Source organism: Mauremys reevesii, linkage group 7 (assembly GCF_016161935.1).
Source record: "Mauremys reevesii isolate NIE-2019 linkage group 7, ASM1616193v1, whole genome shotgun sequence".
In the NCBI taxonomy this organism is placed as follows: Eukaryota; Metazoa; Chordata; order Testudines; family Geoemydidae; genus Mauremys; species Mauremys reevesii.
Genome location: NC_052629.1, coordinates 72131869 through 72146578, shown reverse-complemented (window position 1 = coordinate 72146578; position 14710 = coordinate 72131869). Strand labels below are relative to the sequence as shown.

Here is a 14710-nt window from a genome sequence, read left to right as displayed (position 1 = left end):
GGCGCGGGACGGGGCTAGACGGAGCCCGCGCGGAGCTGCCGGCAATGGGCGTTCCGGGCAGCGGGCAGGGCCGGGTGTCCCGGCCGCGCTGTTGCCTTGCAGCGAGCTTGGCGCTGGCGGTGCTGGCCGCGGGGGCCGGGCCGCTCGCGGCTGGAGAGTGGGAGCCCGCGGAGGGGCCGCCCGAGCCCCGCGGCCGCTCCCCTTTCCAGCCCAGCACGGGCCTGCCCCTGGTGGAGTTCGGGGCGGTGGTCGCGGCCTCGTACCGGGGCCCTGGGAACGGCGACACCCGCCGCAACCGGGAGCTGCCCATCCTGCTGTGGTGGAGCCCGGGCCTCTTCCCGCACTTCCCGGGGGACACGGAGCGCATCGACTGCGCGCGCCACTCCTGCCTGGTGACCCGGCGCCGGCGCGTGGCGCGGCACCAGCGCACCAAGGCCCTTATCTTCTACGGGACCGACTTCCGCGCCTACGAGGCGCCGCTGCCGCGCCTGCCCCACCAGACCTGGGCGCTGTTCCACGAGGAGTCCCCCATGAACAACTACCTGCTCTCCCACCGGCCCGGCATCAGCCTCTTCAACTACACCGCCACCTTCCGGAGGGAGTCGGACTATCCGCTGAGCCTGCAGTGGCTGCCTAGCCTGGCCTACCTGCGCCGGGCCGCCCTGCCGCTGGCGGAGAAGGAGCGGTGGCGAAAGCAGGGCTATGCCCCGGTGCTGTACATGCAGTCCCACTGCGATGTCCCCTCCGACAGGGACAGATACGTGCGGGAGCTCATGAAGCACATCCAGGTAACTGCTCGGGCTCCTGGGGGGAAGGCAGGGAGAGCAGTGCGGGAGACACGCTGTGCTTAATTTGAGCCCCGATATCTCTAGGCTTGGCCGTTCATAGCCCTGGCACCTCTGAGCTTGCTGCACAAGTTACGAATGTGTAAAAATTGCTTCAGCTCCAGCACCTCTTTCATGACAAGTCAAGCACTGGAGACCCAAGAGGGGCTGATAACTGTGACTGTGGGGACTGAGTAAGGGTGAGTTAGTGACTTGGTTGACATGAGGGGGATCAGTGTAGACGCTCAGGCTGATGAAAACAGGTCTAGCGTAGGCGGCTTTGAGCATCCCATAACTGGCCTCATACTGATGAGGTAATTGGATTGTAATGGGAAGGGAAGTACACTGAGGACTAGCCTGAGGGTATAACTATTTGTCTTATTGTCAAAATCAGGGCTGCCCTACGAGATTAAATAATGTATGAACACTCTTGCTAGCAATCATGTTAGCTGAACACAGTTTAGCTGTACTTGCAAACAAGGAGAAATAATGTTCAGCACTTGTTCAGTTATAGAATTACTAACAACTATGTTCGGACAGGGTTACATCTTTTATTGTAGACCACAGATCTGCTGTTAACTCAGTTTTTGAGGCTGTGTGCAGTGTTGTTGTAACTGTATCAGTCCCAGGAGATCAGAGACCAACTTTTGGACCAACTTCTGTTGATGAGATAGACAAGCTTTCCAGCTACACAGAGCTCTTCAAGTGTGGGAAAGGTACTAGTGTCACAGGCACAGCTAAATATAAGGTGAAACAGATTGTTTAGCATATGTAGTTAGCACATATTCTAATGGACCTTTCAAGGTGGAGTGCCTCATTAACACCCCTGCAGTCATAGGATAAAAAAGGGGGGTTAGTGGGTTACAGATTGATATGGATTAATTGATGTCTGTACAGCATTTGTGAAGTGCTGTGTCAGTATTATTTTAAGAAAAAAATCACAGAAAAAATGAGCCTCTTCCCCCCCCCCCCCCAACTCCTGTTCTGCATTGCCCACTACATAAATATAGTGACAGGTTTCAGAGGGGTAGCCATGTGCTCTCCTTCTGGTTTTTGAATGTCACAGTTCTTGATGTCTGATTTGTGTCCATTTATTTGTTTGCGTATAGATTGTCTGGTTTGTCCAATGTACATGGCAGAGGGGCATTGCTGGCACATGATGTCATATTTGTAGATGTGCTGGGTCACTACAAAAAATAAATTTTCCTCTGATATTCACCCCTTCTCGTCAACTGTTGGAAATGGCCCACATGCACCCTAATTGAATTGACCTCCTTAGCACTGACCCCCCACTTGGTAAGGCAACTGCCATCTTTTCATGTGCTGTGTATTTATACCTGCCTACTATATTTTCCACTCCATGCATCTGATGAAGTGGGTTATAGCCCACGAAAGCTTATGCCCAAATAAATTTGTTAGTCTCTAAGGTGCTACAAGGACTCCTCATTGTTTTTGCTGATACAGACTAACAGCTACCCCTCTGAAACCTGTCAGTATGTTTATGTAGTGAGCAATGTAGAAGAGGAGTTGGTTAGGGAGGGATGTCTGTCAGCTATGGTTAAACATCTAGGGCACAATTCTGCTGCTGGATACAAGGAGCTGCAATTGACTTGGGGAATTCCTCTTAACCTGTTAGGAAAGGAATTGAGTGCTTGGAAGAGGAAGGAGGGTTGAAATGTAAATATTCTCCAATGAATATTAGATGTTTTAGAATTTTTTGGCTGACACCACTTGTTGAGAAGGAAGATGTTGGCGTGAGAGGCCAAGCTCAGATTCTTAGGAAATGGAAATGGTTAGAAGGAATCTGTCCACTGAAAATAAGGGAGAAGGGAACTCTCCGCTGAAAATAAGTTTAAAATAGAGAAATTACTTTTGTAAAGATGATTATTACTATTTTAGGTAGACTCCTATGGTAAATGCCTGAATAACCGAGAGCTTCCCAATGAGAGGCTGAGGGACACTTCTACAGCCACAACAGAGGATTCTGAATTCATGACCTTTATCTCCAGGTACAAGTTTCATCTTGCCATGGAGAATGCCATATGCAATGACTACATGACCGAGAAGCTGTGGCGTCCAATGCATTTGGGTGCCATCCCTGTATACCGAGGCTCCCCATCTGTGCGGGACTGGATGCCTGATGACCTCTCCATCATCCTCGTGGATGATTTCCAAAGCCCCCAAGAGCTAGCACAGTTCCTTGACTTCCTGGACAGGAATGGAGAGGAGTATTTGAAATACCTAGAGTATAAGAAGCCGGGAGGCATTACAAACCAGTTTCTGCTGGAGAACATGGAGAGGCGTGAGTGGGGAGTGAATGACATGACTTTGCCCAATTACCTGAATGGCTTTGAGTGTTTCATCTGTGACAGGGAGAACATCCGAGTCGCTGGTGAGCAGGATCATAAGAAATCTCATGGGAAAGTGCCAGCTCCTGAACCCCACATAGCTCAGTTCACACACATGGGGTGCCCCATGCCAGCCCCTGGCTTTGGAAACATTGAGGAACTCTCTGCAGGAGACAGGTATTGTATGAATGTTGTTTTTTACAAAATCATTTTGTAAAAGCCCAGTTAATACAGGTTTGTATAATACTTTTCATCCTGAAGGATTCCAAAATGCTTCTCAAACTACATATGTAGAGCAGCGCTGAAATGTATGACACCCCTTAAGTGGGAGCAAGAGTCATGTATGCTGTGTACAGCCATGTGGTTAAAAGGGGGGGAATTTGTAGAGAGCATTGGTTAGTGGTTAAAGCACGGGTGGGCAAACCACAGTCTGTGGGCCACATCAGGCCCATGGGACCATCCTGCTCGGCCCCCGAGCTCCTGGCCCCGGAGACTAGCCCCGGCCCCTCCCCTGCTGTCTGTCCTCCCTCGCAGCCTCAGCTCGCTCCGCCGCCAGTGCAGTGGACTGGGCAGTGGGGCTGTGAGCTCCTGGGGCAGCGCAGTTACAGACCCGCCCTGACCCGGTGCTCTGAGCTGCGTGGTGGCGGTGGCGTGGCCTGGCTCCAGCCGGGCGGTGTGGCTGTAGCGCCGCCAGTCACCAGCGCTCCAGGCAGCGCGGTAAGGAGGCGGGGTGGGTTGGATAGAGGGCAGGGGAGTTTGGGTGGTGGTCAGGAGCGGGGGTGTCTATAGGGGTTGGGGGTTGAATGGGGGCAGAGGTCCTGGGGGGGCAGTCAGGAAAGAGAGGGGGTTAGATGGGGCAGCAGGGGGCAGTCAGAGGACAGGGCGAAGGGGTGGTTGGATGCGGCAGGGGGGTAGGGGGCAGATAGGAGGTGGGGGCTGGGTCATGACCCCCTCCCCTAACTGGCCTTCCATGCAATTTATGAAACCTGATGTGGCTCCCGTGCCAAAAATTTTGCCCGCAAGAGATTGAGAGAACTGGATTCTGTTCCTGACTGCCACTGAAATGCACTGTGACCTCAGTAAAGTCATTTAACCTTTCTGCACATCAAGCTATCTGTAAAATGACGATAACAGTACCTACCCACTTTTCCAAAGCACTTTGAGGCCCTTGGATGAAATATGTTGTGTAACTTAGTACAAAAGATTATTATTGCATTAAGGGTGTGATTTCCAAATGTACTCTGTGTTGGCCTAACTCTGTTCCCATTGAAGACAATAATAAAATTCCCCCTTACTTCAGTTGGAGTGGTTATGCCAACCCTGAGCACTTTGAAAAAATCCCATCCTAAATTGTGTTTGACATTGGGACAAATTTCTGCTCTTATATAAAGTACAATAAGATCTTTAATGTCTATGTAGAACCTCAGTTCTTAGTCTCAATTGTTCAGAAGGGATTGACTCTCAGAACAGGATGAGTGGGCTCTGTCCCTGCTTTTGCACAATGCTGGTGAAAGATACTGGACTGACAGTTCTAACAGCTGGAGTCTTCTGTCCACAGGCCAGAGGCAGTGTAAGCTTCCCTCCACTTTACCAACAATGTACCTCAGTTCTGTTCTGAAGCAACCACTTCTAGTCTTGAGAAACATTTAAATTTTCACAGTCCATTTAGTCCTTTGTATCTCTGCTAAGATGGCTAATAGAGGTCAGTTAGGCATTTGTCATGATATTTGTGTTGTAGACACCTTCCCCTTAGGAAATGGTCTGAGTCTACCCAATCCATTTGACATGAACTATCAGCCATCATATAGTAAAACCTTTCAGCCACTGCAGACATTGGCTGTACTTGAACCATGACCTGCTGCTGAAAATTTCCATATGCTGTTGCCAGTTCCACTGTATAAACTGTTAATGTAAGAAAACAGAATGGTTGATTCAAATATCAGACTCCTCACTCCCTAGGAAGAACTCTATAACCTTATTTGTAAAATAGTTTCTTAACATGTCAGAGGTATGTGTTGTCTTAGGCAAGTCTGACATTTTAAAAAGAAGCATTTAAATTATCCAAGTGCCAAAGAAGTGTTTGAAATTTCTTAACTGTTCAAAAAAACCTATTTGTCTACATTTGAATACTACTAAAAGTGGCCAAATTAAATGTTAACAAATGTCTTTCTCCCTGTCCTGTCTCCCCCTCCCCCAAAATTTCACCTTGAGGTCATAATAATTCCTTATGAAGCTCATTGCACAAAAAAAAATCTCATTTTAAATTTAATATCCTTTTCATTATTGTTTTCAGAATACCACAAGTGATCCATGTATGGACCAATTGCAAAATCAAACTCCTGAGTAAAGGAGCCCCAAAAAGCTTTAAAACAATTTTATCTTCTATTGGTTGTTTTGAGGGGCTTTTGGAATGCGTTTTTTTAGTAGAAAGATTCACTCCTCCATTATAAACAGCTGCCAAGAGAAGCTATGCAAGATGGAATGAGTACTCACTACTTTCCTTGGTGGTGGTGTTTTTCTTGTTTGTTAGAGTGACATCTTGAGCAGCAGGTGGCAGAAGAGATTTAATTTAGACAAGTAACAGTTGCTACTGAATAGGCATGATGAGAGTGCCAGATTTTCTGGATGCAAGTTAGAGTAATGTATGGTTCTGTTGGGGGATCATCAATCTGAGTGGATGTGTATACTGTAGCCCCATATTCCAAGTTGTAGGTCTCTTACACACAGGTCTCTTAGCCCTGGTCTACACTACGAGTTTAGGTCGAATTTAGCAGCGTTGGATTGATTTAACCCTGCACCCATCCACACAACAAAGCCATTTTTATTGACTTAAAGGGTTCTTAAAATCGATTTCTGTACTCCTCCCCGATGAGGGGATTAGCACTGAAATTGACATTGCCGGGTTGAATTTGGGGTAGTGTGGCCGCAATTCGACGGTATTGGCCTCCAGGAGCTATCCCAGAGTGCTTCATTGTGACTGCTCAGGACAACACTTTAAACTCAGATGCACTAGCCAGGTACACAGGAAAAGCCCCAGGAACTTTTGAATTTCATTTCCTGTTTGGACAGCGTGGCAAACTCAGTAGCACAGGTGACCATGCAGTCCCCCCCAGAATGTTTCTACGCTTCCCCTGTCATCTCCATCCCCGAGGTTATTGCAGATTAGAAGGCAAAAAAACCGCACTCGCAATGACATGTTTTCCGAGCTCATGCAGTCTTCCCGCACTGATAGGGCACAGCGTAATGCATCGAGGCATTCAGTGGTAAAGGCCAGGAAAAAAATGCTGTGTTTGCTTAACAGCCAAAGTATCATGCCTCACTAGCGATTCTGCCCAAGCCAGGTTGCTGTGTCACATGCACTTTGCATTGTGTCAGCCTTGGGCAGGTATGTGATTGTGAGCAGGAAGGCCATAGATATAGACATTGCATTAAGTAGCTTCTGTAGCTAGAGAAAACATTCCTGTGCATTCAGCAAAGTCTGTGGCAAAAAGAAAAAGCCCCGTAGTGTAGTGGTAATCATGTTCACCTAACACGCGAAATGTCCCCGGTTTGAAACCGGGCAGAAACAGGTCACTGTTCCTTTTTCTGACTCCTCTCCTGCATTTTTAGTCTTAGAACAGACTGTGCTGTGAAATTTTACTTTGAATTATATCAATTATGAGTTAACTTGGAGAGAGCTTCCAGATTATTTATAGTCCCGGGTTCCTTACCCTTTCAGCTGCTCTGATAAATTAACATTTTTGTTAGGGGTGGGGGAAAATTTTCATGAAGCCTTTTATAGGGACTAAATGCTATCTAGAAATAATCTTAACATGGCCCATAGAGTGCAATCATAGAATCATAGAATTCAAGATCAGAAGGGACCATTATGATCATCTAGTCTGACCTCCTGCAAGATGCAGGCCACATAAGCCGATCCACCCACTCCTGAAATAATTCTCTCCCTTGACTCTGCTGTTGAATGCTCGAAATCATGATTTAAAGACTTCTAGTAGCAGATAATCCACCAGCAAGCGACCCCTGCCCCATGCTTCGGAGGAAGGCGAAAAACCTCCAGGGCCACAGCCAATCTACCCTGGAGGAAAATTCCTTCCCGACCCCAAATATGGCGATCAGCTGAACCCCGAGCATGCGGGCAAGACTCTCAAGCCAGACCCTCTGGAAAAAGGCTAACAATATCCTATCATTGACCCTTTGTACTAATTACCATTGTGGCATGTTATTGACCTATTGACTAAACCCGTTATCCTATCATACCATCCCCTCCATAAACTTATCTAGCTTAATCTTAAAGTCATGGAGGTCCTTCGCCCCCACTGTTTCCTTCGGAAGGCTGTTCCAGAATTGCACTCCTCTGATGGTTAGAAACCTTCGTCTAATTTCAAGCCTAAATTTCCTGACTGACAATTTATATCCGTTTGTCCTCGTGTCCACATTAGCACTGAGCTGAAATAATTCCTCTCCTTCCCTGGTATTTATCCCTCTGATATATTTAAAGAGTGCAATCATATCTCCTCTTATCCTTCTTTTGGTTAAGGAAAACAAACCAAGCTCCTCAAGTCTCCTTTCATATGACAGGCTTTCCATTCCTCGTCGGATCATTCTAGTGGCCCTTCTTTGTACCCGTTCCAGTTTGAATTCATCCTTCTTAAACATGGGAGACCAAAACTGCACACAATACTCCAAATGAGGTCTCACCAACGCCTTATATAACGGGACTAGCACCTCCTTATCTCTACTAGAAATACCTCGCCTAATGCATCCCAAGACCGCATTAGCTTTTTTAGCGGCCACATCACATTGCCTACTCATAGTCATCCTACGATCAACCAGGACTCCTAGATCCTTCTCCTCCTCCGTTACTTCCAACTGGTGCGTCCCCAGCTTATAACTAAAATTCTTGTTAGTCATCCCTAAATGCATAACCTTACACTTTTCACTATTGTATTTCATCCTGTTACTAATACTAATACTCCAGTTTACAAGGTCATCCAAATCTCCCTGGAGGATATCCCGATCCTTTTCCGAATTGGCAATATCTCCCAACTTCGTGTCATTCGTTCTGGATTTGTCATTCCACAAGCTGAACTGCTCCTTACTGTTGTCTAGGCTTCATGAGCCATGGGAGCAAGGGACAAGCTGAGGCAGGTGTGACCGCACAGTGATGCTGGCTGGGAGAGCAGCCTGAGTCAGAAGCCTCCAGCTCGCATGATATTCCAGGCAGGACTGAATCTCCATGAGACGAAACTTAAAGACGAGAATGACCTGGAGTCACTCCCATTCGGTGCGCTAAGAGGAGGATAGCTGTGTCTGTCCAGGCACCCCTAATCGACCTCACCGAGGTCTGCCGGCTGAGCGGGACTGAGCAGGACCCTGGCTGGCAGGAGCCAGCGGACAGAGCCCCAGACCGGCAGCGGGCTGAGCGGCTCAGCCTGCTGCCGGTCTGGGACTCAGTCTGTCAGTTCTGATCATCCAAGCAGGCAGTGGACTGAGCGGGTCCGGCGGACGGTACTCCAGAAAAAAGGCATGAAATGATTGTCGGCCATTGCTTTCATGGGGGGAGAGACAACGTGTACCCAAAGCCACCCACGACAAAGTTTTTGCCCCATCAGGCATTGGGAGCTTAACCCAGTATTCCAATGGGCAGCGGAGACTGTGGGAACTGTGGGATAGCTACCCACAGTGCACTGCTCTGTAAGTCGATGCTAGCCGCGGTAGTGAGGACGCACTCCGCCGACTTAATGCGCTTAGTGTGGACATACACAATAGACTGTATAAAATCAACTTCTATAAAATCGACCTAATTTCGTAGTGTAGACATACCCTTAGTGTCTCACTGACCAACAGTAGACCCCTCACCCATTATTTACAGATAACTTGTATCTAGGCTGCCAGACAAAAGGAAAATGGTAAGATCACACAACGCAGTACGTCTATGCTTCCTGGTCATCTGCTGTAGAAAGATATCTGTATGCTATACAGTCCAGCTTCCATGAGGTGACCAGCAGGATTCCAGATGAGAAATTTGGGCTTTAACCATCTCTGCCACCAAAATAGAGAAGAATGGTAAAGAGCTATCAGTGGAGTGACAGAAACTCAGAATTGCCACTGTCTTGTGCCAAACTTCAGTTTAGTTCCATGATTGTGTAATTTAATAATTACAGTCTTAGGAGGCTTCGTATTCTGACTATAGTGTCACAAGCCAGCAAAATCATTTTGGCTGATACACATACTGACAGGCACAAAATAGGGTATGTTGTCTTTTGCTTATTATGTATGTAATGAGTAGGAACTACAAAAGCACAATTGGGTCCACATAGCTGTTTACTAACTATATATACAGCGTTCAAAGCCTGCCAATGTCGAATAGAGGAGAATGATCACGTCCCTCGATCTGCTGGCAATGCCCCTACTTATACAGCCCAAAATGCCGTTGGCCTTCTTGGAAACAAGGGCACACTGTCGACTCATATCCAGTTTCTTGTCCACTGTAACCCCTAGGTCCTTTTCTGCAGAACTGCTGCCTAGTCATTCGGTCCCTAGTCTGTAACAGTGCATGGGATTCTTCTGTCCTAAGTGCAGGACTCTGCACTTGTCCTTGTTGAACCTCATCAGATTTCTTTTGGCCTAATCCTCTAATTTGTCTAGGTCCCTCTGTATCCTATCCCTACCCTCCAGCGTATCTACCACTCCTCCCAGTTTAGTGTCATCTGCAAACTTGCTGAGAGTGCAGTCCATGCCATCCTCCAGGTCATATATGTGTACAGTTCAGTGCTAGTTCCTTCATGCTGGAGCACAAGCTTTTTAGTTGAAGGTCAGAGTGAAATTTCTTATGTTCCCCACTCAAAAACTGTTAATGGTTATGTAAAAAGAAAAATGCCAGATTGTCCTTTTCAAGGCTGTAATTCCTGTAGGAAGCCCATGAGATATTCATTGAGTCTCAGCTTCAGTTTGGACCTTGAAGAACTGTTACTAGCACTGTTTGCTGATAAAATGATGTTACACATGAAAAGTATATAAATTATATATTTTAATCCTAATCATAAACCAAAATGATCCATGGATCATTTTTGAAAGAGGATGAAACATTAACTCTGATACCTGATTAACTTCCAACCTCATTTTCCCAAAATTCAGGCCCAGAACGCTTCCTTTTCCATTATCCCTCCACCACTTCTCAGGGCTTGGAGGAAATATTTCAAATGATTGTCCTCTATTTCACACACACGTTCAGTTCCACAAAAGACATCTAACCTGGACTGATTGAAGAGGGCTCACAGCACATCTGAATGCTGCTTTCTCCTAATGAGATTTGATTGCAAGAGAAAGCTTCTCTGCCCCCAATCCTGTGCTTATTGATCAGTTCTGAAAGGTAAGTTCTGGGATCCCTACAGATATACTCTGAAGAAACCTTCCACTTCAAGTGGTATTACTGATAATGGGAAAACTAATTATATTGGTCTAGAATGTACATACACATTTCAGTGCTCACATTTCTCTGACCGCACTGTACACTTCCTTTGGGATTCTTGTACTATATATGTGAGGATTGCTTCTGGGCAACACAGGCTTGAAGGTTTATTCATCCTGCGATGAGTAGAATTGGTGCCAGAAGTGCTGTCCTCCTCATCGGAAAGGGGGGCGGGGGACAAATAAGCTTGGCACCATGGATGAGCAATAAGTACTGTGTGGCTGATATGGATAGGTTTGAAATGGCATCCCACTCAGTTTTTGTGGCCAGAATCTGTGATAGTCTTGCTTGGCTGAGGAGGGAACATATTCCATGAGAGGCTGAATGTTAGGGATCATCACAAGCCTGCCAGGTTTAGCTAGTCATGGAATGACCTCAGTGACTACTTACATGAAGTTTTGGCGTACTCTGTCACAATATGAATGAGAGAGGAGGTGCTCCACATGACCGTGAATGGGAAGGGAGCTGCCATACACACACTTTCTGTTAAGATGTAGTCCATGCTATGACAAAGTTTGAGAAGCTTAGTTTATCTCCCCCCCCCCCCCCCGCCCCCAAAAACTGAGTAACTGGAAGGCTCGAGGGATTGATGGGATTCAAAGCCTTTCCTCTCTTGATTACTGATTCAAATACAGGCTAGGCTTCTTATGACCAAAAGCTGTTCCCATCTGATAGCTGTTTAGTGTTTACTATGATAAGAGTTGTGGTCTCACTCCATCTCCAGTTATCGCTATATGGGCCATGGAGAGCTACTTTGACGCTCCTAGAGGTGGTCGTTCCAGGTTAGGATTCTGTGAAGGGCTTATTTTATTAGAGGACTTCATTCTTCAAAGCTGTTGATGTTCTATCTTACCCTAGCACTAAATTCACAAACACAAAATCTAAGCAAGTTCCAAAGCCAGTACTAAGGTGTCGTAGTTTCTGCTTCGTAAATTCCCTTCAGGTTTCTTTGAATACATTTAGAGCTGGGGTTCTCAAACGGGGTCATGCGGTTATTACATGGGGGTCTCAAACACCTGCATGAAACAGAGCAATTGCTATACAGTATGTAATTTAAATCTAGCATTTTAGAAAATTACACACACCTTTCTGTTACAATGTACTGTATTTACTTCAGAAGTATTATAAACGTATAATGCAGTGATTGTTTTTCCTAAACAATGTATTTTTTTTTTTATCACCAACACTTTAAGGAATTGAGACTCTGGGGATTGTACTATCGTGTGCACAGATTTGTTGTCTTGAGACATTAGAGGGCTTGATTGTTCAGCAGCTGAAGAGCTGCATTAAACCACAGACCAATCAGAACACTGAGTGCAATGCCCCCAGAGGCTTGCTGTGTGAAAGGAGTCACCAGTAGAAAGTTTGAGAATCCCTGATTGAGAGAGAGCACAGTGACTCAGTAATTGCAATATTTAATAATGAGCTTCCCCAACCTCTGTCCTTCATAGACCCCTCTTAGGTGAAAGAGGAATTCAGTCTTAATGTTGGTTCCGCTTCAGACCTCCTCACTTTCTAATGGCTTCTTGTGCTTTCCCTCTTCTATGTTTCAGCTGGAAGGAGATGTGGCTACAGGATTATTGGCAGAGTCTTGATCAGGGTGAAGCTCTCACCACCATGATTCACCATAATGAGTCTCATCAGGGAAGATTTTGGGATTATATGCATGAGATCTTCCTGAAGAGGACCAGACAGCAATGACCATCATCATGAGCACCTGGTTCAATGTTACACAGGAGGCTGGGAGGGTAGGGACTTTTACCTGTCTCCGAAGACTCTGTCTTGGAATGCAAGAGGAAATGCTCATCTTGTATCTCATTCTGACTTTGGAGACCTTAACTTTCATGGGGTCTGAGGACAGTCAGTCTCTGGTCAGGCTTGAGTTCATCCCACACCACACACTCCACTTCAGCTGTGGGTTCTCATCCCTGTTCTGGAGACACCGTCTTCTGGGGTCAGAGAAGAATTCAGTCTCTTTGTGCTTTCAGTGTAATTTCCTGACCAAAAAAGTATTACGCTTTGTGCCAAATGACTTGGAACATAGGCCTGTTGAGGCTGAACTGAGGTGTCCTAAGCTTGTTTCATTTCAGGAATTTAATTCCACATATTCAGTATTATTTTTGTAAAGGTTTTTTATTTCGCTAGGCACTTATCCCTCCCATTAAGATGGGTGTTTTTTTTAAATCAAGGATACTGGTAAATGACCAGCTTTTATGAACAGTTAATTTTTCCAGTGAGGCAATTACGATAGATTAATATCTGGGGAGAGGGGCTATGCCTTCAGTGATAAAGCATTCCCTCTTCAAGTGAATATGCCTCAAACATAGTAAATTTCAGGAAGCTTTTTCCCTTTCCCTGCCCTCCCCTCCATCAAATAGAGTTCACGTCTGTTAAATGATGACAATCTTAGTGGTCTTGGCAAAAACATAATTTCAGATGTGGTATTTCTTACTCCTGTAAATCTCATAATGATCAGGATATGGAAAGAACTGTGCAATTTATACCCCCACACTGTGTGGGCATGAGCACGTGTGTGATTTACATGCTGTGTGAGTCCAATTCACTACTTATCCTGTGTTCCATGAACTAATGACAACTGATCTTAGACCATCCCTCTAACCCAGTGGTTCTCAAACTTCTTTTTTCCGCGGATCACTTGAAAATTGCTGAGGGTCTTGGCGGACCACTTAATGATCTTTTCAAATATTGGTTGTGCCAATTAGCTAACTGTTGTAAAGCGCTTTGGATAAAAGTGCTATATAAAAAACAAACTTAATAATAATTAACTTTTTTTTGTTCTACAAATAAAAGCACACAACTCATATTTTAATATCAGTAGTCTTACCTTTCTAATGCGATGGATGTGTCCTCTCTCCCCAGCCACAGCAGCTACAGAGCTGAGGCTGGGAAGGAGAGCTGTCTCTCCCTGGCAGCCGCAGCCCTGCTGCTGGGGAAAGTTGCCTCTTTCTCTGGCTGCCGCAGCCCTGCACATCCCAAATTCCTCCCACTCCCTCTTCTCACCCCACTGCCCTCTCCCACGCCTGCGCAACTCCACTAATTAGGTGAGTGGCCCTTCATTCTCTTGTGTGCAGCCACCCAGGCGTACACCTTAGAGGGAACTTTCCGGGGACCACCTGAATGGAGTTTGCGGACTACTGGTGATCCACGGACAACAGTTTGAGAACCTCTGCTCTAACCTATTTGAAGACATGTAGCATGTCTCCCCTCAGTCTTTTCTCCAGAGTCAACATATCCAGCTTCCTAAACCTCCTCTCAAAGGTTCCATTTTCAAAATCATTTAGTCTTCATGTCACTTTCTTCTGAACACTCTTGTTTGTCTTTTTAAAAAAGTATTTAGAATTGAACCATAACCATTATCAGTGCAGATGAAAGTGGAATAATGTTTTACATTTATTACTGCTATTAATACAACCTCTTTTACAACAGCATTGTATTGTTGACTTGTTTAGTTTAGTTTATCATCCATTATTGTGACTAGATGCTGTCTCATGCCTATATGCAGTGTATCTTTGCTCTGTTTTTGTGCAGTTGATTAATCCTTCATAGATGTTTCTCTGCAGTTCTCTCTCTCATTTTATTGATTTTAGCCCCTTTTTCAGTTTATCAATAGAGTATTTTAGTTCCATTCTCCAAACTACCTACACTCCTTCCCAGCTTCAGATAATCAGAATTTTTCACTTGCTCTGGTTGCCATCTTCCAAGTCCCTAATGAAAGTATTAATAGTGCTGGACCCAGAACAGACTTCTAAGGAACATCAGACAGCATCTCCTGCTAACTTGACATTGAATCATTTGTGTTCAGTTTTTTTCATCCAGTTCAGTCATTTTATGTAAATTCCATCTAATCTGTTTTTTAAGGGACTGCCACATGGAACCATATCAGATGCCTTACTAAAATGGAGATATGTTCCATTCTGCTTTTTATTTAGCAGCTAAACTTGTTATCCAGTCACACACACAAACTTAGCATGATTTGTTTAATCAATTCATGTTGCCTACCATTTTTCACCTTTTTTTTCCTTAGGTGCCTGCAAATCCACTGCTTG

The 14710-nt window shown here is 45.6% G+C and overlaps 1 protein-coding gene across 1 annotated transcript; it reads left to right on the top strand.

The window, feature by feature from the left end:
• On the top strand, positions 1–13416 carry FUT11 (fucosyltransferase 11). The gene is made up of 3 exons (XM_039546374.1): positions 1–788; positions 2724–3349; positions 12197–13416. Exons 1-3 carry the CDS (start codon positions 45–47, stop codon positions 12342–12344), a joined length of 1518 nt encoding a protein of 505 aa, XP_039402308.1. The 5' UTR covers positions 1–44; the 3' UTR covers positions 12345–13416.
• The last annotated feature ends 1294 nt before the right edge of the window (positions 13417–14710 follow it).

What these genes read in the sequence shown, in the direction of transcription:
- FUT11 (XM_039546374.1), top strand. Translation starts at nt 45, where the DNA reads ATGGGCGTTCCGGGCAGCGGGCAGGGCCGGGTGTCCCGGCCGCGCTGT. An exon ending in AGCTCATGAAGCACATCCAG is followed by an intron (nt 789 to 2,723) that starts GTAACTGCTCGG and finishes TTACTATTTTAG; the next exon opens with GTAGACTCCTATGGTAAATG. An exon ending in GAACTCTCTGCAGGAGACAG is followed by an intron (nt 3,350 to 12,196) that starts GTATTGTATGAA and finishes TCTATGTTTCAG; the next exon opens with CTGGAAGGAGATGTGGCTAC.